General features: G+C 41.7%; 3 protein-coding genes across 3 annotated transcripts; 1 reads left to right on the plus strand and 2 right to left on the minus strand.

Annotated features, from left to right (window-relative positions):
* Positions 1 to 90: 90 nt before the first annotated feature.
* On the minus strand, positions 91 to 2,528 carry LOC135672612 (cyclin-dependent kinase inhibitor 4-like). Its single transcript, XM_065181113.1, has 3 exons — positions 1,691 to 2,528; positions 688 to 882; positions 91 to 573 (listed from the first exon to the last, which is right to left on the minus strand). Exons 1-3 carry the CDS (start codon positions 2,185 to 2,187, stop codon positions 504 to 506), a joined length of 762 nt encoding a protein of 253 aa, XP_065037185.1. The 5' UTR covers positions 2,188 to 2,528; the 3' UTR covers positions 91 to 503.
* Positions 2,529 to 8,420: 5,892 nt separating this feature from the next.
* LOC103992677 (peroxisomal membrane protein PMP22) lies at positions 8,421 to 12,523 on the plus strand. The gene is made up of 7 exons (XM_009412482.3): positions 8,421 to 8,679; positions 8,805 to 8,903; positions 9,719 to 9,820; positions 9,926 to 10,001; positions 10,683 to 10,753; positions 10,839 to 10,924; positions 12,200 to 12,523. Exons 1-7 carry the CDS (start codon positions 8,608 to 8,610, stop codon positions 12,240 to 12,242), a joined length of 549 nt encoding a protein of 182 aa, XP_009410757.1. The 5' UTR covers positions 8,421 to 8,607; the 3' UTR covers positions 12,243 to 12,523.
* Positions 12,524 to 12,668: 145 nt separating this feature from the next.
* On the minus strand, positions 12,669 to 14,789 carry LOC103992668 (3-ketoacyl-CoA synthase 3-like). Its single transcript, XM_009412470.3, has one exon. The coding sequence runs from the start codon at positions 14,540 to 14,542 to the stop codon at positions 13,151 to 13,153; it is 1,392 nt and encodes a 463-aa protein (XP_009410745.2). The 5' UTR covers positions 14,543 to 14,789; the 3' UTR covers positions 12,669 to 13,150.
* Positions 14,790 to 27,199: the final 12,410 nt, after the last annotated feature.

Genomic DNA, 27,199 nt, shown 5'->3' on the forward strand with positions numbered 1-27,199 from the left:
TATCGCTCCCCGTGAGTTGCTTCTCTGGAATTTGGATTTTATTACAAATGCGTGCTATTTATGCAGCGTCGGGAAGAATCTCAATGCGCATGATAGAAAAGCACAAGGTAGATTTCGACAGCAATAGTTGCAACTTATGACCCAGAAAAAGAGAGGATAGCTTCCAAGGAGGCATTGGCAAAGAAGCCCAATATCAGCAGCAGAACTGATCTGTCTCCAAGATACAAACAGGTCATGCTTCCTCACAAAGACATCTCAATTTCACCACCACTCGTATACACAAGATACAAACAGGGGTAATGACACTTGTTATGATGTTATATTATTGGATGGGGCTCCCACTCCCACTTCAAGGGTTCTTGTCCTTTTCTGGAGAAACACTAATCTTTGGTGCGAGCATCCTTTCTGGAGAAAGGAAGGGTTAGTGATGCCACCGTTCCGAAGCAGGCAGCCCTCGTTCAAATGTATCTCGGCCAGAGGCGGAGAGGTTAATGGCAAAGCATCTAAGAGTCCAATTTCACCCATTCATAGCGCCCAGGAAGGGGTTGATCTTTCGCCACATCGAAGTTGTACCTGACAAAAGGCGACAGCAATCGCAGGTGACCGCAACGTTTGATTACTCTCGCAATAAATCTGTTCTAAGCCTCAAATTACTGCGAGGAGTTCAAAGCACAGATAAACTCGTACCTTTCTATAAATCTACTTTGTTGGAGTTGTTCGGGGCCTGCAAAAAGCTCTTCCATTTCAGGGTCAGTTGGGACGATGGGCGATGCCTGCCTCTTACTGCTGACAGTGAACTTAGTAGGCCGAGTTGTTGAACCAGGCGAGCCAATGGTGTCCGAATTCCTTGTCAAACTGCAAGGTGTGGACTCTCTCGCACTCCTGCAGCCAAGAAGGTTTGAACAGCAACGAAATCATCTCTAGTGCTACGGACAGTGAGCTTGCATGGCAAAACACACATGCAAGCTTAAGAGAATTTTTTATGACATTTTAGTTCTTGAAACCTAATGAGAGGTGACCAAACAAGAAAACAGTACCGATCAGATCAAGTACTTCTCAATTTTCTATCAAGGAACATGGTAAGACGAAAGACAATATTGCAGTCACAGCACCAGTAGAGGACAATCCAGCCAGAGGGATCAGATTGATAGTGAAAGCAGTGACGGGTAGAAAAGGAACATGGTAAGAAAAGCAGTGTGTACCATGCACAACGAGTTCGTCTTCTGACAGTACTTCGGTTTCGTGAAGCATGGTAAAAAAAGACCCAACTGGTTCTACCGGAGGAAATTTGAAGCAAAGCAGATTGGAGCAAGTAAGAAGGGAGGATAAAGATCAACGAAGGCCAACCTGGAACATGGACTTTGATGATCCCAAGAACAGTGTCTTAAAGGAAGCTTACGGTACTTAATGTTCGCAAAGATATTTAATTCACGGGCTTTATAGAAAACCACACTTCAGATGTCTCATGTAAACAGTGGAATCGAAGAACTTAGACAGAGAAATAAACAATGGTCGAAAAAGGCGTGCCTTTTGCGGCCAAAAGCCTTCTAATCAGCTAAGAAAGCCGAAAAATCCGGAGGAACAAAGTAGAACAAGTGATCATTGGCAATGCCGGTAGCCACCGAGATGGTGACGCACAAGAAAGAACAGCCTCCAAATCCAAATCTTGGAAGGGTTTGAGAAAACCAACCTGCTTGCCTCGAGCTCAAGAACATTTTCCCCAAAGGAAGCTTCCGAACCAGCATCATCCTTAGATGAGGCTTCCCGAACAGCCACCGCCGCCTCTGACGACGCCTTTGCCTTCTTTAAGCAGCGATTCCTCATGGACACCGACCCCGCGGAGTCCGAATTCACTCGACTCTCCCCCATTCCTGCTGGCGGATTGCTGTTGAACTTGGGGGTACGGCCGGAATTAGGGTTAGCGCTCAGCGTGTACTTGGCAGCGGACCTAGACCGAACGGAGGAGGGGGCGGGGAGGTGCTTTTGGAGGCGGCGGTTCCGGAGCTGGAGGTAGGAGTAGGCTTCCGCCGGCGAGGACTCCTGGAGGCGCTTGAGTGCCAGGGTTTTGGCCCTGGTGTGAACCCCAAAGGATGACTGCTGGTGGGCGGCGTCCGCAACCGCCGCCTCCCCGCTAATCCTGGCCTGCCTCGCGTACCTCGGCATCCCCGAACCCGGAGCTTTCGTCATAAAAGTATGATCTTTCGGCGGTAATCAAATCTTTTACCGCAAAGATCAAATCTTTAAGATGATGAAATGGTGACGGAAGAACAAAGGGAGAAGAAGAAGAAGAAGAAGAAGAAGAAGAAGCAGCAGCAAGATTGAAGAGTCAAAAAGGGTGCAGAGAAGAAGAGATGAGTGAGAAGGGAGAAATGGGAGCAGAAGGCACCAAGCCAAGTCGGGGAAGCGAAGAAACCCAAGCGGAGAAGAAGACCCGCACGCTGGAAGGGATTATTATTATTGGAGGTTATTTATAAGGTGGTGAGGCCCACTTCGTTTTGCTCCTTCGATACGGATTTTATGAAATTCATCGTTATTATTATTATTATTATAAAATCCATCATTATTATTGTTATAAAATCTATCTAAGGATTTTATAGAGAATAAATATATAAAAAATTAAAGATTATAGTTTTACTCGGATCGATATGAAATAATTAGTAATATTAGCTTAAGTGTAAATCGGTAGATGGATCATCCTCATTTGTCTTCTCTCTCCTTCATCTACCTTTAATGATCATCATTTGTTATTAAAGGTATGTTTTCTCTTATTCTTTTTCGTCATCTCTCCTTCTTCGTTTATCTATTCCTCCACCACCTTCTCTTTCTATTTACTCTTCTTCCTATCTCTTCTCTCTTCATTATCTTCTCTTCCTTCGTAATCTCTTCCTCTTCTTTTTTTTCTCCTTAAAACATATCAAAATATTATGTATCAATACATCAATATGGATTGGTCCGATTAGATAGATGACCAAAACATATTTGATATCTGAATAGATGACCAAAGTGTTCATTTGGTTGAAAGAAAACTAGTGATATATGTATCAATATATATGGCCTTTTTCTTTCATTAGCATATTGAATTGAAGAGAATAAGTAAATGGTCTGTGTTGGAATGGTTCAACTTTTATTTACTTTTGGAGAATAACAAAAAAATATAAAGGATTATTGATTTCTTATTTTCTGAATATATATATATATCACATTTTATTTTAATGTAATATCTCCTACTGATCATTGAATTTTGCTTTATCTCGAGTCGGAAATTGCAATTTGCTCTCATTTTCACCAACTCTTTCTCCCTATATCTTTGAAACTATTGACACATTATGGTATGCCATCTTCACCGAAACATTTTATTTCGCCACATTGTTTTGCCGAGTTTGTTTAAAATATCTTTTAATCGCCCTACTTTATAGCCTGTTCATGAAAATTCAAGCTTGAATATGAGGTATTCCACTCAAAGTTCAATCTATCTGAGATTGTATAATATTAATGGAGCTCAATCTGACCACAAACAATCATATATTTCCTTGAATCAAATAAATAGTATTGAGATAAAGAAGAGACGGACTGAGAACTAAGAATTGAAAAGATTGTATTATATATATTATTTGGCCCATATCCAAGTAGCTCAAGCTTTTATGTTGAATTAGTGTTTGACCTATGGTTTGATCGAACAAAGATAGGTAACATCATGGCGTGGTAGATATGGATGAGTGAATCCGCTTCATAACATTAGGTTATATATAATAGGTTTGACTCGTAACCTAATAGCTTTAGTCTGTGGATTGAGTTAATGTCTGACCTTTAAAGACTCATCAATCCACTTAAAGAGAGTGCAAATGGCTTGTTGGTTATTAATCTATATTAGAAAAGGGAATCGATTAAGAAAAACTAAAAACCTCCAACCATAAATTCTAAGAGTTTGTTTCACATCTTTGTATGGAGGAGTTCCAATCATAAATTCTTGACATGGTTTCAATTTTAATTAAATCAATTTGATAGATCTCATTATAATTATGTTATATTCATTATATATAACCTCCACTCATTCAATCATTAATGATATATAACTGTTCTCTTGGTTCATTTATTTTTATCTAACATGAAATTATTATTTTTTATGTCTTCTCATATTCATACTATCTGCGTCTATGCGTTATGTAATCATACTAGTATTTTTCTCATATTCGTTCAAACTTACTTTGTATATTTTCTAACACAACGAGATGATTCACTCATTCAGCTTTGTCCGTATTCGTATTCATTCAGTAAAACTTACAAGTTGACATTGACTTAATTTTTTTTTTTTCCAATTTGTTCAGTCAAATCCATATCTTGGACTTACCTATCAATCCCTTCTGTCATGCCATGTTATAAATCGAATAAAGTTTAAGTTAAGCCGATCAAAGTCAACATATATTAGATTGAACATGAAATCAATCCAAAAATCTAAATTTATTAGGTTATGGACCAAATTTGTAACTTAACTCCCCGATCCTTGAGATCATTCCCGTGACGCATCTTCTTTTTATCTTATATATAGGAAGTTTTTTCAAAAAAAAAAAAGAGGTATGCATGTGATATCATAAGATCTAATTAATTAATTAATCTTCTATGATCCGACAACAATTAAATGAATTAATTCACATGACAAAGATTGGGTTAATTACATATTGGAATCTCTATAATTATGAAAATAAAATATTTAGGTTCATTTAACATAGTGTCTTCGGTTTTACGATAAAAATAAGAAATTAATAGATAAAAATTTAATTTTAATATTCTAGTTGGTAGTGACGGACAACAGCACCGTTATGGGTCATAGGTGGTTATTGTGGATAAGAAAACTAACAATGAGAGATTATGGTCACTTTGTATCTACATCAACATCGATGTAGTTGTCGAGCGATCCTTTCGTCGCTCTACATCTGCATTGGCGTTGATGCAATTACTAACGGTGAAAGGGTCACTCGACATTTGCATCGACGTTGACACGGATGCAGAGAGACATCGCTCGACAATTACGTCGACGACAACTACGTCAATGTTGATGTATCGATATCGACGACACAATTACAGAGTGGCTAAAGGGTGACTTGTTACATCGAAATCGACGTAGTTGTCAAGTGACGAAATGACTACTCGGCATCTGCATTTACGTCGGTGTCGACGTAATTATTGAGCGGTACTTTCACCGCTCGACATATGCATTGGCGGCACTTTTATCGCTCAACAATTACTTCGATGTCGACGCAGATACAAAGCAACAAAAGGGCTACCGGACAATTACGTCAGCGTCGATACAAATATAGAGCGGGTCTTATCTCTCGTTGTCGTTGCTCTCTTCATCTACATCAACCATTTGCAGCTTTCGATGACGCTATCGTCCATCACCATCAATTGAAAAATTAAAATTATTTTTATATATTATTTTACTTTTATAATTTAAAAAAATGATATAAATTTTTAAATCTAAAAAATTAAATATTGCTGAGGTTTAACGTAATATATAATTAGCTTCGAAGATTGGTGTCAGTATACGTACTACTGCATGCACGCGGCGGAGGAAAACAGGTTGTCCGTTTTTGCTACTTGATCCGTAAAATATCAACGAAGCGTGTTGTTGCAAACCACCACGATCACGCCGCACATCGTTCCTCTTCCCAGCTCGGAGCAGCAATGGCAAGTCAAAACTGCAACAGTTCTCAACTAGTCACTGAGAAGCCAAGTCGCTGGCATGCGGCTTCCGAGGCGATCCCCCCTTCAACTCTCTGCCGGTGTAGGTGAGGTCAAGTTAACGTGATAAAAGAAGTCTGCACAACAGTAGACAAACGTCATTCCAATGTACGGCGCTCCCGTGGGGGTTATTTCAATCATGTCTTTGTGACTTTTTATGTCGTCGAGTTAGATAGAGGTGAGACCGATGGGTTTCCCCATGCCATGCAGGAGGTCTCGTGATACGTTCAGTTCTTCACACAAATCTGTCATGTAAACACGCGTGATCCAAATGGTCAAACGAGACATCACTTCACTGCATCGATTTGGGTCATTAGTGAGGAGATCATCGCACCCATCACTCGGTCCAATGCTATCGGACATACCATATATACGATTCGGTATAAATATGATATCTATATATGAAACTTAAAGTTGGATTCGGTGCATTAGTGTCGAAGATGACACCCAATCTCCTTGCGCTGTACAACTCGTGAAACATAGCTCGGCTGTCTCGTCCTTTGATTCATACAGCAAAAAGATAATTTAGCGATGGAAAAAGATTTGTTCAATCATGATTCTGACGACATAGTTAATTAATGAAAACATATCTCGAGCAATAATTGTATTAATTTAATATAAAATTTTATTAAAAATTTTATTTATATCATAAAATATTCTTATATATTAAGTTCATCATGCTATTGAAACTAACTAAAATGTTTGCGAGATCTCATCGAAAATCACAATCTCAGTCTTCGTACACATTTGGGTCTCTCATTTAGTCACATCAGAGTTCCTATGTATACGGACCTAAATTGATTTGAAATGATTTAGACATCACCAACATTCACTAATATATATATATATATATATATATATATATATATATATATATATATATATATATATATATATATATATATATATATATATATCCAATTGATTCGATAAGTGATCTAATGACCTGAGCATTGGTTGAGTTGATATCTATTTCAGTTTTAATGATAATGATAAGTATAATAATATTATTATAAATTTTAATTATTCAACACATTAAATATTTAAAATCAATCTCAATCGAACTTGTCATAGGTTTAGTATCGTAAAACAAGAGGTTCGACAAGGAATCTTATAAAAACTGACTAAATCGTATACTAAATAAAAATTCCTTCGATGCTTAAGTTAATTGAATAAACTACGTGAAAAGTAATTTAAGATAGTTTTAAGAGAACACCCGAGAACTTTTTATAGAAAACTCAATTAATCATTGAAATTAAACGAGGAATTAATCCATGTGATATTTGCATAGAATTATCGATCATTATTCGATTATAAAGATGTCCACTAAAGCGCAAAGCATTATAATTATCAAACGTAGATTTATGAAGTGAAATGTTCCGATTGATGTGCGGAGATGATTGATGTATATATATGTTGTATCGAATCAACGTCGGTCAGTGAGGCCACTATGATATCAAATCGTCCAAGTGTTAAAAAACCCTTTATCAAATATCAATCTACTTTTTTGCATGAGAGTTTAGATGGATCAAACTTGTTTCAAATTCGGGTTTTTGCCACCCTTAGTCCTAAGATTAGTCGTTTAATATATTAATGCCCATAACTTACCCATAAGAGAACAAATCCACAACTCATATGCTTTCTTTTTCTCCATACCTCTCTCACTATCTGATCCAAAAACTACGAGCAACTCCGGTCCCCTACAGGTGTGCCTGAGATTGGAGGTCGAGTCGCCCCTAAGACGGTGATGGACCGAGAGTAGTCCTTTTTCTGTGCAGGCAGGTCCACCCCTTCGTATATTATTTCTGTTTTCTTCTCCCTTTTCTCGATGTTATCTTCCCGTCAATTTCTTCTTCTCACACCATTCAACTTAGATGGGGCACGTTTGAATGGAACGTCGAATAAACCTTCTATTTGGAAGGATATTTTCAATTTATTTCTCAATCTCCTTTATTCGCCATAATCGATCATATATATATATATATATATATATATATATATATATATATATATATATATATATAATTTTTTAAATAATATTTTTTTAAATGATCATTTTATCCCTTTATTGATTATCCTCTCGGTCTTTACCCAACCTAGTATGTTAGCTATTGTCTTCGTCGGAACCCAACAAGTTGTGACGATAATACTCACCCACAATCAATGGACGATAACCCTGTGTATAAGGGAAGAGATGATTAATTATCACGACAGTTAGCATGCGGAGGGGGATGATCCCATGTAGTGGAATGGGGGCTAGGGTAAATAGCGAACCCTCATACGAAGGTTGCGGTTGACAAAAAAAATGACAAAAGTGACGATAGATCCGATGAGAAAATGAGCAAAATGAATTTTTCGTAAGACCAATGTGTTATTTCAAAAATTATGTACCAAATTTTTAAAAATATTTTTTTTTCATGAATTCATCTTATATATATATATATATATATATATATATATATATATATATATATATATATATATATATATATATATATATATATATATATATATATAAGGGGAATAGAATTTGCGAAGAAAAGAAAAAGGAAAGGAAAAGCAAATGGGAAATAAGATGATGAAGGGTAGTTCGCACCTGACTCGTCGTGGTCATTATGGCTTTCCCCCACCGCTTTTAATTGGATCCTTCCCCCTCGCGTTCATCACATCACATCTCACGCAGTTGACTGACTCGATCACCTACCCATTCCGTCACCTTCAAAATCCAGCCCCCCTTTCTTCCAACCTTCCTATATTCCCCGTCTTTGCTTTCCTTTTTAACTTCACTCTCTTCCTCCCCTTCCTCTTCCCAAAACCCCAACAGCCGAGAGGAAGGGCGCGCTGCTGATCCTTCTTCTGCTCCCAGATATGTCGGAGATCGTGACCGTCGCATGGCAGCGCTACCTTCAGCTACTCCAAGCCCATCCCCTGAGAACTAAGGTTGTTGTTTGTTTTCACGCCCTTCTCGTTTCCTCTGCTTCGGTCCTGCGATTGCCATGTCAAAGTTAGTGCCTTGAGATAGCGTACTGGTGTTTTACTTTGTTGGTTCCCTTGTTTCTTGCTAGGCCATCACTTCAGGGGTGTTGGCTGGGTGCAGTGATGCGATTGCCCAGTATATCTCGGGGATCAGGAAGCTCCAGTTGAGAAGGTTGCTTCTCATCGCGGTATGATATTCCAACTCTTTCGGTCGATTCTGTTTCTGGGTCGAAAATACCTTTTTCCCTGTATCAATTTTTTGCTCTATATTGGTGAAACATTTGGCTAGATTACTGCTATTGACGTCTCTGACTGATCTCGGTATAATATAAAAAGTCATGTTCCGCGAGTCATGGTCGTCAATTTTACTTTTCAGTAACTTTGGTTCGTCCATTCAAAGTGAACATATTCCAAAATCCCAAATTGTCAGTTCATCATTTTCGTCAAGACATAAGTCCAGGTTATTTTAGTCCTTATTTTGGACATAGATGATTGGTGTTTTTAAGGAAGATAGGATATTAATTGATTGAAATGCTTATAAGTTACAGGGAACATTAATTGGAGTAAGAAAAAGAGTACAAGATGTTCTGACATGTTCAAGGAAACCATGTGAGTCAGTTGATGTAATGGATACGAGGATAAAAAGAAAGCACGGTTCTCCAGGGTTAATTATCTTTGGGTCAAGATTGGGCGCGTGCTGTTTACAACTGAAAAATAAAGAAGTATGTGGAGAATTAGGCCTTCGCTTCGCAGCAGTTGGCCTTGGAGAAAGCTATTTGGGTTGAGAGAATAAGATTAGATTGTTTATTTTCATATTTAGGGAAGGGAAAATGGTTTTAGTTTGATAATTGTGGACCTTGTGGTTTCTCTTTTTGTGGAAATGGCAAAAGATTTTAGCCCGATAGTTCTCATGTACTATATAAAACATTGTTTATCTGTCAATAAAAGATTGAGTCTTGCAAATATTTTAGCTTGCATACTTAGTCTTTCAAATTTTTTGCAGCTTTATGGTTTTCTCCATTCTGGACCATTTGGTCACTTCTTTCACAAGCTCATGGAAAAAATTTTTGAGGGAAAGAAAGGAAAGGAAACTGTTGCAAAAAAGGTGTGTATGTTGCAATGCTTGTTTTTCTCTGAAAACAAAATATATAGCGAGTACCTGAGTATGAGTAGCGTTTTTGAATTATCATCAAATACTTGATATTTTCAGGTACTGTTGGAACAGCTTACTGCCTCACCTTGGAACAATATTCTCTTTATGGCTTACTATGGATTGGTTGTTGAAGGTTTGCATTGCTATGAATTTTCCTATTTTACAACATTGTTTCGGCTAAATTTCTTTCTTGGAATTCATTCTTGTGTTATTGACAAATGCTTGTTGTCTATTGAGCCATAACCATTTGATCTTTTTGTATACAATACTTGTCCGCCGCCTGTTATGAGATGTTCGAACTATGCACTCTGTGCTTCACTGAAATTCTTTTTACTCGTCTAATTTGTTTCCTAGTCATTCGTTATTTTGTTTAAACCTTTAAATTTAGATTATGTTTTCAAATATCTTTCCTGCTGGCAGGCTCAGCCATAAGGCATTTGGCTCTTGAGTGAATAAGCTCATCTTGTTCATGTTGGATATGATGTCTTATGAAGATCATATTGGCTATTTCTTTTTCAGACCACTATATTCAATTCCCTAATCTAAATAGTAGCATTGTTAAGCTTTTACAACTCAAATTATTTGATCAGGTCAAAACTTTAGTTGCTAGATTTATCAACATTCAAATGTCAGACCTAAAGAATTCTTTTGCTTATGGTTTAATTTGGAGATAATCATTGTTTGCTCTGATCCTTTCCTGCTTCAAAATTATGCACAGTGTGATGTTTTGTGGCGTAAGCTTCTGAACACATTGACTACACCAAGTAATTTAAATATGCATTTGTTCAACTTGTTGTGTTGTTTCTGAGTGCAGGCAGATCATTTAGTTTAGTGAGGAGGAAAATAAGGAATGATTACCCATCTGTCCAGTTGACTGCATGGAAGGTACTATTTCCTGACAATATTTGGTTATTAGTATGCCTGACATCTCATGTGTGTGTGTTAAGTCTTATTGGGGTTTGATCTGCAGTTCTGGCCTGTAGTTGGTTGGATAAACTATCAGTATATGCCTCTGCAGCTGCGTGTGCTGTTCCAGAGTTTTGTTGCTTCATGCTGGTTCGTGTGACTCATTCCATTGAATTAACTTTCTTATAGATCTTCTCTAATTGATTTCCTTGTAGTTATTACAGCATTAATTACTTTTTCTGATGCATGATTATGTAAATTCTTCTTTGCCGATTCATTTGAGACTCATTATAAATTCAATTGGCTTCAAATTAGCATTTGATGCTTAGAATCCTTTCTTCTCATGCACAAATAGGAACAGAAATAGTAAGAAATATGGTTAAAATTGATGTTTAGTCTTTTCTTTGTATTTATGTTTCAGCATTTACCTGTCGTTATAATAATACCATCTTGGTGAGCATCCATGCATCTGAGGATTTTGTTGGTTTGAGTGAAAACTTTGTTGCACGAGTTATGAAAAGCTGAAAACGGCAGTTTAGTGCCTAGGTATTCCCAGAATTGCATATATGCTGGTACACTTTTAAGTGCTGATAAAATTTTTGATCTTCAGTGTAGATCCATGCAAATAGAAAAAGGAGGAGACAGTAGATAAAATTTAAGATTTTATTCTACGATAATTGTTTTAGTTTCTCAATGTCAGTTGACAATATGATTAAGAATTATTCTGTGAAGCCTCGCTCCATTTGAGACTACTAATTATGGTGAGTGAAATGGTTGACAGTCAAGTGAGCTTTCATGACAGAAGCATTTTCTTATGAGTTGCTAATGGTAACCAGAGGATGGATTGCCTGATGCCTCTGATGGTAGCTTGAATATTGGTCTTCCGGAAGTATCGAAAAGATAAGTGGAAGAGAACTCCTGAGTGCCATGTGCATTCAGCACATACATTGCTGACGGACAACAGATAACTTTTGCTTGTCCCCTTCAATGCTGCAATCAAATAGATGGATTTGCTAAATCTGGAGCATTAAGGGGCTTTGTTTATGGGTGTAAGTTTGTCCAGTAGTGGAGTCGGTCTTTTGCTAAACTATAGTATGAGAGCAGTGCCTGGTGACCATGATCTAGACTGGGTTTGAAGGGACCGTTCATATGAGGGGTCAATGGCGCTCGTGGCCGAGAGTTCATTGGGTTCGCCATAGTGCCTTTGACAGTAGCCCGGAGGTCTCTCATGTTGCGATCCCTAGTGCCGACACATCATGGTTCCAAGATGCCACCTCATCATCCACATGGCTAATGCAAGCCACGCATCATATGTATTAGCATCATTCATCCATCTGCTTATCTTTTATGTGGATTTAATGTTAGTTTTATGACACATGATTTTGTCATCTGAAGCTAATGGCTACCTTGTATTGTAATATGCAGGGCTGTGTTTCTGAATCTAAAAGCAGCTGCTAAAAGGGAATGATGGGAATATTATTCATTTCCTTATTGTGCCAGTAGAACCTCTGAACTTTGGGAATCGCTGTCATCTGCTTAGACACTAGAAAGCCTTCCTTGCGGCATTATTTAGAAGACTTACGCCGGATGGAAACATTTAATATTGCTTGTTCTTCAGTAATCCTGCGTGTTATATATTAGAGCAAGTGGCCATTATCATTCTCTGTTTCCTCCATTTACCAAATTAGATGACTCGTTTCTATGTTAGAAGAAGATGACTTGGGAATAAATTTGTCCAACTTTGCAGCATGTTGATTTCCAATGTTCACATGTTCGATGTCCTAAGTATGTCTCACTGCTCTTCGTCGATGGTAATGATCATGATTTAAGCCAAAGTGAGGCTGTTCATAAATTGCTCCTTCCTTTTTCCTTCCCAGACAACTCGTTACTCTCCCTAATATATTATCTTACTGGGGTTATCGATTGGGTTATTTATGCCGGTGCTTCTTGCTCTCCCTTACCCCCCCATTCAAATCCTTAGGATCGAACTCGAATCTTATATCTGTACCTCTCTTCTGCTTAATAAATAAGGTCGAGCATATGCATAAATAGTGCAGTACAGCAAACCCAAAAGGTTAGCACATTTGTCATGTCCTCGCGCAGGACGCATGCATTTAGTCCATTTCAGTGAGATGATCCCACGCCACAGGATTCCAACTTGATTGCGAGACCACCGTAGCAACTGCGACACTTGTTCTCAGGAAAACCTTATGATACATTATTCTTCAACTCTCTTTTAAGGACATATTATGTGCTACGATAACGATGAGATACGAGCTGAGTAGTAGAAGGACAGTTGTTATCTTCGGATGACAGCAGCAGAAGCGACTGTACGAATTGAAGAAGAAAGACGATAGGGCGGCGGTGCAGTGCTGCTCACGCCTCGTTGACCCACCCAAATTTGTCCATGAAGGGGTTGACTAAGGATTGTGGAGGGTAGGCTTGGATGCAGTCCTCCCACGCCCCTCCATCCTCCAGGTCTCTCAGCACCTCCCACAGGCAGCTGTTGCACTTGAACCCCGCTCCGAAGCTGAGCATCAAGACCCGGTCCTTCCTCCTCAGCCGCTTCTTCGCTTCCATGTAGCCCAGCACATACCACAAGCTGCTGGCGGAGGTGTTCCCCCATCGGTGCAGCGTCATCCTCGCCGGCTCCACGTCGTACTTGTTTAGCCCCAGGGCACTACCCACTGCATCAATCACCGCCGCGCCCCCGGTGTGCAGACAGAAGTGCTCGACGCCCGACTTGAAGTTCACCCTCACCGCCGTCCCGGCGTAAGCCTTCGTCTCCTTCGACCGCCGCAGCCGGTGGCGGAGCCCCCGGATGACGTAAAGCGCAAGCTCTCCCACCGGTAGCACTTTGGGCGCCAGAGCCTGGAGGTTCTCGGTGAAGGCCCGCACCGCTACCTTAGGAAGGCTCTTACTGAGGTGAAAGCCGACGCGACCGTCTGTATCCTCGTTCTGCATGGCGCAGCTGTATGCGTCGTCGTTGGCCCCACTGTGCGCCCGGACCAGGCATTTCAGTCTCATCTTCGCTCGGTGCTTCAGCGACGGATCGTTCGTTAGCATGAAGGAGCAGCCGCCGGAGCGGAAAAGGCAGTTCCCGAGCATCATGGACTTGTCAGTGCCGCAATACCAATTGGGGGCGATGGACTCGGACGTGATGACGACGGCGAGCGTCCTCTTACGGGTCTCGAAGACGTTGTTGACAAGGTCGATGGCAATGGGGCTCGCGCTGCTCCCCATTCCGGACAGGTTGAAGGTCTTGACGTCCTCCCTCATCTTGTAGCGATTGACGATCCTCGACGTCAGGGATGGGGCCGGAGCGAACATGGAGATGTTGACGACCAGCACGTCGACGTCACCGGGAGAGATCCCTGTTCTGTGGAAGAGCTCGTCGAGGGTACTGTACATGCAGTCGTCCACCTCGTCGTCGCAGTCGTCAAGGGTGGGACTCTCCTCCCTGCCCTCGATGATGCTCCGTGGGCCGTACGTCTCCTCGCTGATGCCGGAGTTGACGACGACCTTGAGGAGGAACTTGTAGTCAGGCATGCTCAGTCTCTTGTTCCTTTTGATGACGTCGCTGCAGAGCTCGGTGGAGAGCTTGCGGTCGTCGGAAGGCTTGTAGCAGACATAATCAAAGAGACAACAGTTTTGGTTCCTCCGACAATCGAAGGCCTTCCACAAAAAGGACAAAGAGGAGTACAGAAAAAGAACAGTGGCGATCATCCACAAGAGATCCATGGCATCAACCGACAGTACTGTATGCATGACAGTCGCAAAGAGAGGAAGAGTTAGAGATCGATCAGTCTGACTCCTCCTTGCTGTCGAGAGGTGCTGAAGAGTTATTTGTAGTGAATTGCTTCAGAGAGAGCTGCTATAAATGCATAACCATCATCTCCAACTTCCCCACCAAATTTTCTTAGATCACTATTAGTTTAACACAGAGAGAGAGAGAGAGAGAGAGAGAGAGAGAGAGAGAGAGGAGGGCAGCGAGAGCATTAGTTGATGTCACGAGAGGGAGAGAGAGGTTGGTGATGGAAGGTGATCGAACAACCAACTGCCGTGGAAACACCCCCGCGGTGGACTGAGATCCAACTTGGTCTACGCTTAAAATACACATGGCCATGCATAAGACAAGATCTGAGAGGGACACCGGAGGTTTGCCATGGCACTTCTCTCTCGATCTTCTCAGCTTTTGGTAGTAACATAACAGTTCTAGTTGACGTGTGGATTAGTCTGCTTGTGAAAGCGCCTCTACGCCGTTTGTTCATATTCAATCTCGTACTGTGCATTGGAGGATGTGAGCAAAGGAAATCTTTTGGTGATATAAATCTTCTTTTCCTACCCACAAAATTCCTTGCGGTGGGCCATCCTGCCTTGGTGGCAAATCGTACCCATAAATTTTACGACTTCATCAACTGATTGTCCTGTCAAAGTTGGTCATCGTTTTACACGACACGCAATACAGTCAGTGTGGATTTGGGTTAGGTTATTTTCTATTCCTTATATTTCGAGTTCTAGCTATCTAATTCTTTATGTTTTCTTAAATCACAATAAATTTTCACTATATCAGACGCTCATATGGATTCAAACATGAGGTCTCTGATTTGTTCATTTAATTATTTATATTTTATGAATATAAATATAAATATAATTATTTATATTTGTTTAAGAAATTTGCGCCGTCCATTGCGTAAAGGAGAATAGTCAAAGCTCCCAACATCGATCTACGGACTTAGTCGTGCTGACTTAATAGTCACGATGTATTTGTTCGTTAACAACAATTTTACGTTTGTCCATAAAGGTCAAAAAGAAAACTTCAGACAAGCTGATGTTGATTGGCTTGGTAAGGCGTGTCGATCATTCACTGGCTATCTAAAGAAGATGGCTGCCTTCACCACGGACTCCATTCTCCAACAAGGTCATTGTAGTTGCATTGATTTGTCATAGCGATATTGTCCGAGAACTAAACGTACTAATGAATGTGATTTGACGCCACGAAGACTAGAAATCAACGTATTGGGGGACAATTGATATTATCGAGAAAAGCAAATTATATTTTTCTTAATATCTCGATAATATGTTATAATAATTTTAATAATTTTAAATTATAAAAACTATGATAATATATTATCATGATTCTAATAAGGATCATAAGATGATCTCCTAAAATGATTTAGATGAATATTTTATATCTATTATTGATTAAAAATATATAATTATCATATTTTATAATCTTATAAACTCTTACACACTATTAATACAAATTTATGTTAGGCTTTTTTTTTATGGTATTGGAGCAATAATTGTTTTAACTTTTTTTTTCTTTGATCCTCTCTCTTGCTACTATTGCTTTGTATCTCATCCTTAGTAGTGGTAGAAGGTATCCACATAACTTCTATTGAGTTTTCTGCTGTAAGAAGTCTATCTTTCTTGTAAGCTACTTTGAGTCCTTTATTCTATTATTCCCTGAATATACTCTTGTCTCCGTTAACATTATGATCCAAACTCATCTTAAACTCACATCCACAAACTATATCTCTTCATATACTTAATTTTATTTTTTTAATCGATTATAATATTATAGGTTATGTAGATGATATCATCACTTGTCCTCTATAAATTAATAGAGAGATTAATCTTAAAATTATCAATCCTAAATATATTTTTTTTATCAAAATCATATTCTTAAAATTACTATCAGTGTCTCTCTGCTCTAATTATTTTTTAATAAAAGATAATGACAGAGGCATATATGCAAATCTAATATTCATCCTTTCGTATATTTTTCGAGTAAGAATTCTCTTTGTTGCTGTCCGATAACACATGTTGTTCTACCGCCTGTTGCGGACTTCAAGCCACCGAGATCACTATACTACCTCTTCTTCGTAGCTGTTCCCTACAGTGTCGAACTCTAACCATTGCTGATTACCTCTTTCTGCTAGGCGGTCTTCGTCGATCCTCAACGATCCTTTGCTGATCTATCACCGTCCCAATCCTCCACTCCCTTCTCTGCTATGACCTATTCAGCTTCCATGCTTTAGACCACGCCTGCTACTTCCTCGGCCCTCTTCGTCGCTGCCGCCCTTCTGACCTTTACTCCTTCCTCTTGTTTTCCTCCTCTCGTGCTATGGTTATCCCCTGCTCTACCCTTCCTCGCCTCTCTTTGCGGCCACCGCTAATCGAAGAATTCCCCTTTCTCGCTGTCCGACGACAGTAATCCCTCCTCTCCCGGCTGTCAGTTTTCTCCCCTATTCAGTGGTCCATCTTCTCGCTAGCAATTTCTCAGTCGATCGGCCTGCGGCTTTCTCCACCCAGGACCATGACACTGCCACGATCACCCGCGACTCCGTCGCCACCCTCACCGTCCTCGGTGCTAAAGGCCGGTGGTGCTCCTGCAACATCTTCTCCCTGAACTGCCAGGTGGACATTTCTCTGATCTGCTACTGCTACTGCCACTGCAGCAACAGCCCCTCACCTTTGGAAGAGCGTGGCCCACCTTTGCATCGAGCGCCCGCTTCTTCCTCAGCGAAGCTCCTTCGGCCTTGTCGTAGCCGTCTTCCCCCCTTCTTCTCTGTGCCGACAGTCACCTTCTCCTCCCTACGTCGGCATTTTCCCCTTTCCTCCCTGAGCCGACGGCTTTTTCTGCGGCCGCCTGCTTCCAAACAGCCTCCTCCTTTGGTGGCCATGATCCTCCGGTCATTGGCCGACCTCCATCGATCTTCGTCACCGACGGATCGCAGGAGGCGAGCATCGTCGAGAAGAAGCGCTCCCCCTTCTTCTTTCGGTGGTTGCTCTCTGCCGTCAGCGATCTTCCTCACCGGCAGACTTCAAGCGAGTCGAGCGTCCGCCTCTTCTCCCCCTTGTCACAGCCAACAGCCTCTCCTCCTTATGTCGGTGTCTTCTCTAACGCTGCAACTCCATCGACTACCGCTCTATGCCCCGAACGCTCATTTCTCGAGTGCTCATCTTTGCACCGAGCATCGCATTAGCCGCCTCACCCTCAGCATCCACCGCACCCTCCTCCTCCCATCTTTTTGCTTTAAGCCTTGGCACCTCTGCCTCGTCGACCGCCACTCCCTCCTCCATCGACGCTGCTCACAAATCTGCAGCCGTCAAAGTAGTGCTCCCCCTTCTTCTCACAGAGTGCTCTCAGAACCGCTTCCCTTCCTCGCCGTCCGACGACGATAGTCCCTCATCTCTGCTAATCTGCCGTGCTCAGTTTTCTCTGAGCATCCTCCTCTTGGCGAAGCGCCCGCCCGTTCTTCCTCACTGGCAAAGCGTCGATCGGCGAAGCAGTTCTTCCTCACCGGCAAAGTCCCCCCTTCCCTGTTGGCCGGCGATCCGAGACGTAGTTTTGCCACTGCGAGTTCCTCTTCGACGAGCTGACACGGACTTAGCTGGTTTTGCCTAAGTCGTGCGGCACTCTCGCGCGTCCGTCCGCAAATGTCAGCCTCCCCGAAGCCTCCCATTGTCCCTTAGGACCAACAAAAGAGAGAACGGGTTAAAGAGAACGCCTCAATCGGGATCCACAAGCAAACATGTCCGAAAAACACTTCATAGACAATGCAAATTACAAACAGACTTTACAAGCTCTGAACAGTGGCACAACAAAGGGTAAAATGGTCTATTACAGACCGAGAAGCTCTCACACGTGTCCACATGACACAACCTTTATTTACAAGCCTAAAGAGGCCACCAACCCAACTAAAATGGGACTATTAAGCCTTCGGCCGCCCCTTTACATGCTGTACAAGGCATGAACATGCCAACAGACACGGACAGATATAAGCATTACATCAAACACCTTGTTTAGAAGTTTGTCCGTGACATTCTCCCCCACTTATCCCTTCGACGTCCTCGTCGAAGCCTTTGTGAACACTGCAACTCTTCGCCTTTGCTGAGTCTTCAATCTTCTGCTCCAACTGCAATGCGCCTCCTGGCTCCCAGCTGCTCTCCGCTGCTGTTTTTGAGTAGTCGAACTTTGATCCGCCATGCTGCTTCAACTCACCAATGACTCTGACTCTGGTGTGGGGTTGGCTGAGTTGTGTTGATCCTCGTTGATTCCTGCGGATCCACCAAATGAAGGAAAAGACCATTCTTACTGCGCCAGTTTCTCAAAATTTTCACATGCTACTTGAACTGGGTGGATGCTTGTTGGAGCTTTAACGAGCATCGCCTCGCAAACTTCTGAAGTTTCGGGTCCTTCCTCCACAAAATCTGCTCATTGACTCTTCTTTAAGTTAGTTGTCGCATCCAAGTAGGTTCGCATCACTTCCGCTTTCGATTGGCATTTCGTTGGGAAATGAAGCGGACAATCTACTCTCAGTAGCACTGATCACCGTTGGTGAGGATTTGACAACTATTGTCTTCCATTATCTTCGAAGGGTCTTTGAACTTGTGCAGAGCTCCTCTGCTGGATAGATAAGAGAATTGGGGTACTCGGTTTCGCCCATCCTCTTAAGAGTTGAGAAGGCAAAGGTTACTTGACTTCGCCCGCCTCCTCGAGGTTGTACTTCATGCATCGAGCTGGTTACTGGTATTCGCCTGCTCTTTGCTCACACTTCTAAAGCACTTGAAGTGTTTGCACTCCTTGCGTTGAGTTAGCTACTGTGATTCACCTTCTCAATGCCATCGAACTTCTGGAATGCGGGAAGTTTTCACCCCAACTTGGAGTAATTCTCTGATAGATGAGGTCGCCTCTGGGATTGTACCGTCTTCTCCATCAACCCTGCCGCCTACTCCATTGAGTAGCAAAGGTACAGCACCGCGTACTGCTTGCTTCGTTCCTTGGTCGTGCACTCTTGCATGACCCGAAGTCCTTCACTTACGGCTATCTTGATGAGAAACTTGTTGACACCGGTCTTACGAAGTTCTTCGGCCTCTGCCCTTCAGCCTTGTCTCGGTACTTGAAGATTGTCTCTGCATTCTCCACCTCCTCGGCCCCTTTCACGACCAAGCGCTCTCCCTCCGTGAGAGCAAGGGATCAATGACTTTCACGGAAGTCCCGCCTCTGCGGTACCATGGCGCTGTCATGCCCATGGCACTACTATCCGTCGCCTCGCCTCTAAATCCCTTTTCTTCACAATCAGTAGAAATGTCTTCGTGGCACTCCTCTGAGTCCACCTCCATTCTGACTGATGCTTGATTTTGGGTAGCTAAGTCCCTCTGGACTCGTCGTCGCTTCCTCGCCCCTTTCGACCCCCTGCTTCAACACCTCTGTGTTCTCCAAGCAGTCTGTTTGGTCGATGGAAAGACAGACTGCAACTCCCATGCATGGCCTCTGCCATCGCGTTGTAGGGTTTGCACCAATTCTGTTCTCCTTAGCTTCCTTGGTAGCAACGTTCGCTTACTCGACCTTGTCCTCTGACTTGTCAGGCTCCCTTAAGCGAATATGAGCTATGGAGCAGTCCAACTCTCCAGCTGCTTCGATCATACCTCTGCATGATCAAGTCCCTCCCATGGAACTCACTGGTACTTGCCTTCGAACTTTTCCCTTAGTGGAACACAGCCCCCATATGCTGATGACCAAGGTTTTCGTCCGATGCAAAATTCAATGCACGCACGGAAGACCCGCCTCTGCGGTACCATGGCCTTCACTCCTTGAATCCATAGCCCTTCTTGCCGTCGTGTTTTTCACCAAAGCGGAGCTCCCAGTAGCTCCCGATCATACCTCCATATGATCTCATCCCTCACGGGACTATGTCGTGTGTGTCGCATTGCCACGAACCGTTCCACCACGATCCGCTGCACCATGTCGCCTCCTAGTGACATCTCCATTGCATTCTGATCCTTGTGGAATAAACTCGAATTGTGAACCCTCCATGTGTGGCCTCTGCCAATACATCGCAGGGTCTCCTCCACCTTCGATTTTGTTCGCTCCTTTGGCAATCGACCTTCATCCACCCACTCTTGGGTCACACCTAGATGAAGCACCGCTCTAGGACAGTCCGTCGCCTAGTAGCTCCCGAAGTCCACCGACTTCACTGTAATTTGTGCACCATTGTCTGGATCCTGGGCCTCTGCCCCTACCAGCACAATCTCCGCTGCGCACCGCTTCCTTCATGGTAACTTGAATGGCAACACTGTGGCATATTCTTCAAGAGTACCCGCCTCTGCGTCCTCTTGCCCCGTGCTAAGGCCTTCTGAACTCAACTTCGCCTCCGCAAATTGAGTCGCCTTAGTTCCTCCATCAAATGCTCCTCCGAGATAAGGTGCATGTGCCCCGAAGCTCCCTTCGTCTTTGGCACCATGCAAGATGAGTCTGCTCCGTTAGAATGAGGGACCCATGGAACAACATGATCTTACTCTTGCCTCTGCAAGAGTTCATGTCCTTGACCTCTGTCTAAGGAAAGCACTGTGCCTCTGCTCCATGTTCCAACTTCTATGCTGGCTCCCTTCAAGCGGCTTGAGTACTTCCCCAAGTTACCCCCAAGTTGCTCCGCTCCTCGTTTTTGCATTGAGTTGATGGTAGCCCTCACGCCCACCATTCCACGGGTCAGCCCTCCCTTGAGTCCGATCTCCACATCGACTCCAAGTGTGCCTTCATTTAAGTTGCTTTAGGTCGCTCCCCCACTTGATCTCGCAATGCATCCACCAATGCATTCTCTCGAGCGAGATCATGCGACAACTCCTCGCTGCTTGCTCGGTCCATTGAGCTTCGTGGAGTTGTTTGTGAGGTACTCCTCCTCAACATGTGAAGTCCATCTCACATGATTCTCCCTCTGGAGAGCCGAGACTTATCCCTCCTGGATAACTGTCCCGTTGGAGCAACATCTCTCTTCGTTTCAGAGACCACCATCCCCTTGGACTACTCCGATCTGCTGAACAAACTGTGCATTGTTCTGCCTCTTGCAAACGCACTTGCTAGATTGCGCCTCCACGTCAATACAGCCACCGCTGCACCCCTCAAGGCCTAGCAACATGCTGAACTCGTTGCACACTTCAGCCTCCTCCGCACGTATCCTTCGTATGCCGAAGAGAAAGTTTCAATGCTCCATGGCGCCGAGTCTCGGTCGCCTTGGGATGGCCACGAACATTCCGTCGTCCGCATACAAGCCCATGCATGAGTACCAAATTCTTCGAGTTAGCAATTCCCCTCACCTCTGTGAGCTTTGCATAACTCTTTTGGTTGTTGAGCAACTCATTCCACCTTGCATGGTCTCATTCTTGCCAAGCGCCTCGCTTGCCTAGAGCACCATCAAGTATAGTTGTCAACGTTGAGCCGTAGCTCAAACTCAGCCATCCCAACCTTTGTGCGCTCCGCATTCTTCCAAGCTTGCCTGTTCTCGTGGTGCTTCATGCGCGAAGGGTTGGCCATTCCTCTGAATGCCAATGTTAGATGCCCGCTCATCTGAGCGACTCTTTTCCCTACATCTCCATGCCCGTTTTCCCTCAAACGGTCGCGCGTTGCTGACTGCCCTCAACGCAGCCCCGCTAGGTCCCCCACGTTTGCATGTCAAGTGTTTCTATGAGTGCTTGTCCCGCTCTGATACCATATGACACGGACTTAGCTGGTTTTGCCTAAGTCGTGCGGCACCCTCGCGCGTCCGTCCGCAAAGGTCAGCCTCCCCGAAGCCTCCTATTGTCCCTTAGGACCAACAAAAGAGAGAACGGGTTAAAGAGAACGCCTCAATCGGGATCCACAAGCAAACATGTCCGAAAAACACTTCATAGACAATGCAAATTACAAACAGACTTTACAAGCTCTGAACAGTGGCACAACAAAGGGTAAAATGGTCCATTACAGACCGAGAAGCTCTCACACGTGTCCACATGACACAACCTTTATTTACAAGCCTAAAAAGGCCACCAACCCAACTAAAATGGGACTATTAAGCCTTCGGCCGCCCCTTTACATGCTGTACAAGGCATGAACATGCCAACAGACACGGACAGATATAAGCATTACATCAAACACCTTGTTTAGAAGTTTGTCCGTGACAGAGCGATGGTGACCTCGGTTGTTTAGCATTAAAACGCAGCATCCGAGGAGTTTCTTTCCTCTACTGCGATCGATTTTCCCAGTGTGGCGCCTCCAGCGCTGCCCTCACCGACGCTTCTTTCCTCATCGGTGCTGCCCTCCATCCTCACTGCTGCCCATTTCATGGAACTCCGGCGAGACTCTCCCTCTTCTTCCTCACCAACCACCACACTTCGATGATCACTGCTCCGAGCGCTCTCTGCCCCGAGCAGAATAAAATCATCTCTCACTGTCGTTGGCGGCAACAACAGCGTCCTCTCCGAACTGTTACCCTGCCCTTAGCATCCTTTACTTTGTTTCCTCCAGCGGAGCTCGGCGGAGGTCTTGCCCTCCAGCTTTCAGACAGCCAGAGGCCCGCCAAGCACCCGCCGCCACCTCTCGGCTGTTGCATAACGACAGGCCAAGCGCCCGCCACCTCCTCTCAGCCTCCTCATCCTCGGGGGTCGCCAACTATGGCCCCTCGATCTGCCATTTGCCATCTGCCATCTGCCATCTGCCTGTCATCTTTTTCACCAAAGCCAGCGGCCCGTCGCCATTGCTACTTTCGTAGTATATTCCTACAGTTCAATAATAACATCTACAAAAATCCTCGTATAAGATGTGGTTTAAACTTGAAACAATATATGTCAATCAATAGCTTATACAATTTAGAAAAACTCTCTTTAAATTTTCTAAAAATATAAAATCTATTTTTAACATTATGTAAACTATCAAAACTCAAATAGATACATTTGGTATTGCTAATGCACCTCTAGCAACATAAGTAAGATCCACAACTAGTAGGACAACAAAGTTAATATACAACAACACCACAACAAAAGTGTCAATAAATTAGAACAACAATTCAATAATAAAATCAACAACAATTCAACAATAAAATCACTTATCAAATATGTGATGTGCAAGACTATGCCACCAAGAAATATCATTGCTAATTATGTATGTAAGTTACCCAAAGCTCTTTATAGTCTTAATCAAGTCCCTGCTGATCCTGATTGATATCATAAACTCTGAATATATCTAGTCTTAATTGGATTTTATAATTTTTAATTTAATAATTCATTATTCATTTATTCTCATGAGGACATAATTATATTTTTACTAGTTTATATAAATGACTTAATTATTACTAGTTTATATAGATGACGTAATTATTACTAGTAATAAACTAATAATAATTAATCAGTTTATTCAGTAGTTTGGAAACAAATTTTTATCAATGTTCATGAGTTCTTAAGCTATTTTCTTAGTGTTTAAGTCATCGACATGACATATGATCTATTTTTTCCTTAATAAAAGTATATTTAAAGTCAATACTATTACTATACTGATCTCTATAAGTGTTCTTCTTACCTTATCGGATAGTGTTAATCTTAGTTATGCCATTGAGTATCGTCAAGTTGTTGGTAGTCTATAATATTTGACATTCACTCGTTCAAACATTGCATATACATTAAATAAATTATCTCAATTTATACACAACCCTACTTCCAACCATTAGATCACCGTTAAATATCTTCTCCAATACTTAAAGGGCGCAATTAATCATGACTAATTTCTTCAAAAGATCTTTCCTCTATTGTTGCATTTTTTGGACATCTACTAGTAGTTATGTTATATTTCTCGGTCACAATCCAATCTCTTGCAATTCCAAGAAAAAAAAACTCTATTATAAGAATTTCTATGGAGGTTTATTATTGAACAGTTATTTATTTCTATAACTGTTTACCATTGTTGGATTCAATTGTTGCTATACGAACTATTTATCATATTTTTTGATCCTCCAGATATGTATTGTGATAATATCGAAGTAACATATCTATGTGCTAATCCTGTATTTCACTCTTGAATGAAGCATATAATCATCGATTTTTACTTTGTTTGTGAGAGTAGATTCGTGACCCAATTGAGTTCTGCAGTAGCAGTTGCAATGGCACTGTATTCAGCGTCAGTTGTAGATCGTTCAATTGTCTTTTGCTTCTTAGAACTCCAAGTGATTGGATTTACACCAAGGAAGATAATATATCCCGACGTGAATGTTTTATCATCAAAATTCCCTACCCAATCAGCATCAACAAAGGCATGAAGATGAATGAGGGAGTGTTTACGGAAAAAGAGGCCATGATTGAGAGTCCCGTGAAAATATCGCAAGATTCATTTGACTGTAGACAAATGCATAGTAGATAGCCGATACATAAATTATGATAATTTATTGATCGCAAATGAGATATCTGGACGGATGAGAGAAAAGTACTATAAGGAGCCAAGGACTTGACGGTATTGAGTTGGGTCCGTAACAGGGCTTCCATCAGATAATTTGAGTGACTCACCAGTAGACAGAGGAGTTGTAACTGTTTTTGCATCTTGCATGTTCGTCTTTGATAATAGATCTTGAATATACTTTCTTTATAATAGAAAGAGTCACGTTGCTCCCACTCCCAAAAAATAGCTCAAGGTTCTTAGATCTTTAAGGGAGAATTGATCTACTAAATGCTTGAGAAATGCCTTGATATCCATAGGATTGTTGCCTATGACAATAATATCATCCACATATACTAGAAGATATATTATATTACCACTTTGGGGATGGAGAAATAGGGAGGTATCAGCCTTAGAGTGATGAAGCTAGTTGATGTAAAAAACGAGCCAAGTTCGGTATACCAAGCTCTTGAAGCTTAAGGAAGTCCATAAATAGTTTTTTGTAGTTTATAAACATGCCTTGGACACTGAGGGTAGATAAAGCTATGAGGTTATTGCATAAAGAAATCGTCAGTTAGGGTGCCTTGTAAAAAGGCATTGTTAACATCGAGTTGTCATAAATGCTAGCCTTATGAGATGACTAAACTCAGAATAAATCAGATTGTTGTGGGCTTAACAACGGGACTAAATATCTCTGTGAAGTCAACACCAGGAGATTAATGAAACCCATTAGCCACTAGACGTGCTTTATATTTGGCAATGGATCCATCTAGGTTCTGCTTAATTCGAAAGACACACTTACACTCGATGATATTTTATGTGGGATGAGAAGGTACAAGGGTCCATATAGAATTACGGAGGAGGGCATCATATTTTTCACATATGGATTTACACCAGTATGGAGATTTGTGGGCTTGAGTAATTGTGATAGGTTCATTGGTCTCTAATGAGGATTTTGTGATAGCATATAGGTCAAGAACTTATCGTAGTTTAAAGATACCACTTTTGGAGCGTATTATCATTGGATGTCCAGGGGCTATAGGGTGTGTTATAGGTAGGAAAGACATTAACATAGGTTGGGGTAGGCTGAGAGACTTCAGTGTTATTGGTCCTAGGATAGGATAAAGATAGTGGTTGTGTTTCCGAGGGCATTACTTCAATAGTAGGGAAACCTTGTGAAGAAGGGAGAGACACAATGGAGGGGATATGTTGAAAGGCATTATGTTGAAAAGAGTATCCAATGAAAATGAAAGACTTAGATTTTGATGTTATTTTATGTAAAGCATATGGACAGAGCCATCGATAATATAAATAGCCAAACACTTTAAGTTTTTGAAAGTTTAGGGATTTGTAAAATAGTTTTTTAAATTCTGATTCGTACGAGGATTGAAGTGATGAAAGAGGGCAATAATCGAGCAATGATGATGCTATTTGTAGAGCAATGATGATACATGCTAGATGCTCTTGTTGTTGACCAACAATGATAAGCAACACACTGAAAGCAACAGAGTAGGAATCGGTCAACCTCTGTTGTTGATGTTGTTTAATTATAAGTTATATTCAGATCATGAATTCCTCCTCCATGTTTATTCTAGAAAAAATATTTGCTGTTAGGGTTTGAAGATTTTAGACACTTGGAAGTGATTTGTTCTGTCAACCTGCCTTTAAACATCGTTGATATATATGGCTGGTGGCATTCTCTCAGTGGAATGCTAGGAAAGAAAGTGCTTTTTCACACTAGAAATTATATTATCATTGTTAGACCAGTAATGTTTTATAGAACAGATTAGAATGCTTATTGTTGTGTTGCTTCGGTAAGTGATAAAATGAGGAATCGTACCATCTAAGATGGTATATGATTGGATGATGGCAAAATCTGAGTGTTTGATATTGTAGAAATCTAAATATTTACTAGTAGAAACTATATATAAAGATTTAAATATTAAAATAATATAATTTTATAGAGTTTGATGATGATAAAATATTTATGTATTTCAAGTAATTAAGACTTTTCAGCTTTATTATTATTGTTGTTTTTAAATCATAACTTAGCAAATGTCTTCCTCCATTGCAAACATCATCAACTCACGCCAGAAAAAGATCAAGAAAGCCAGAAATTTTCTTATTTATCAGCTTCCAAGAACAACAAAGGCAAACCACACACACAGTGGATGGGATAGAAGATGGGATAGAAGCTACCGTAAGTTGCAATTAGTGATAAGGGGGAACGAGATGTGTGCACC

This window comes from Musa acuminata, chromosome BXJ1-1, assembly GCF_036884655.1.
Source record: "Musa acuminata AAA Group cultivar baxijiao chromosome BXJ1-1, Cavendish_Baxijiao_AAA, whole genome shotgun sequence".
Taxonomy (NCBI): Eukaryota; Viridiplantae; Streptophyta; class Magnoliopsida; order Zingiberales; family Musaceae; genus Musa; species Musa acuminata.

What these genes read in the sequence shown, in the direction of transcription:
- LOC135672612 (XM_065181113.1), bottom strand. Translation starts at nt 2,187, where the DNA reads ATGACGAAAGCTCCGGGTTCGGGGATGCCGAGGTACGCGAGGCAGGCC. An exon ending in CTTGAGCTCGAGGCAAGCAG is followed by an intron (nt 883 to 1,690) that starts GTTGGTTTTCTC and finishes TCTTGGCTGCAG; the next exon opens with GAGTGCGAGAGAGTCCACAC. An exon ending in CAAAGTAGATTTATAGAAAG is followed by an intron (nt 574 to 687) that starts GTACGAGTTTAT and finishes GCCTTTTGTCAG; the next exon opens with GTACAACTTCGATGTGGCGA.
- LOC103992668 (XM_009412470.3), bottom strand. Translation starts at nt 14,542, where the DNA reads ATGCATACAGTACTGTCGGTTGATGCCATGGATCTCTTGTGGATGATC.
- LOC103992677 (XM_009412482.3), top strand. Translation starts at nt 8,608, where the DNA reads ATGTCGGAGATCGTGACCGTCGCATGGCAGCGCTACCTTCAGCTACTC. An exon ending in CCCATCCCCTGAGAACTAAG is followed by an intron (nt 8,680 to 8,804) that starts GTTGTTGTTTGT and finishes GTTTCTTGCTAG; the next exon opens with GCCATCACTTCAGGGGTGTT. An exon ending in TCCAGTTGACTGCATGGAAG is followed by an intron (nt 10,754 to 10,838) that starts GTACTATTTCCT and finishes TTTGATCTGCAG; the next exon opens with TTCTGGCCTGTAGTTGGTTG.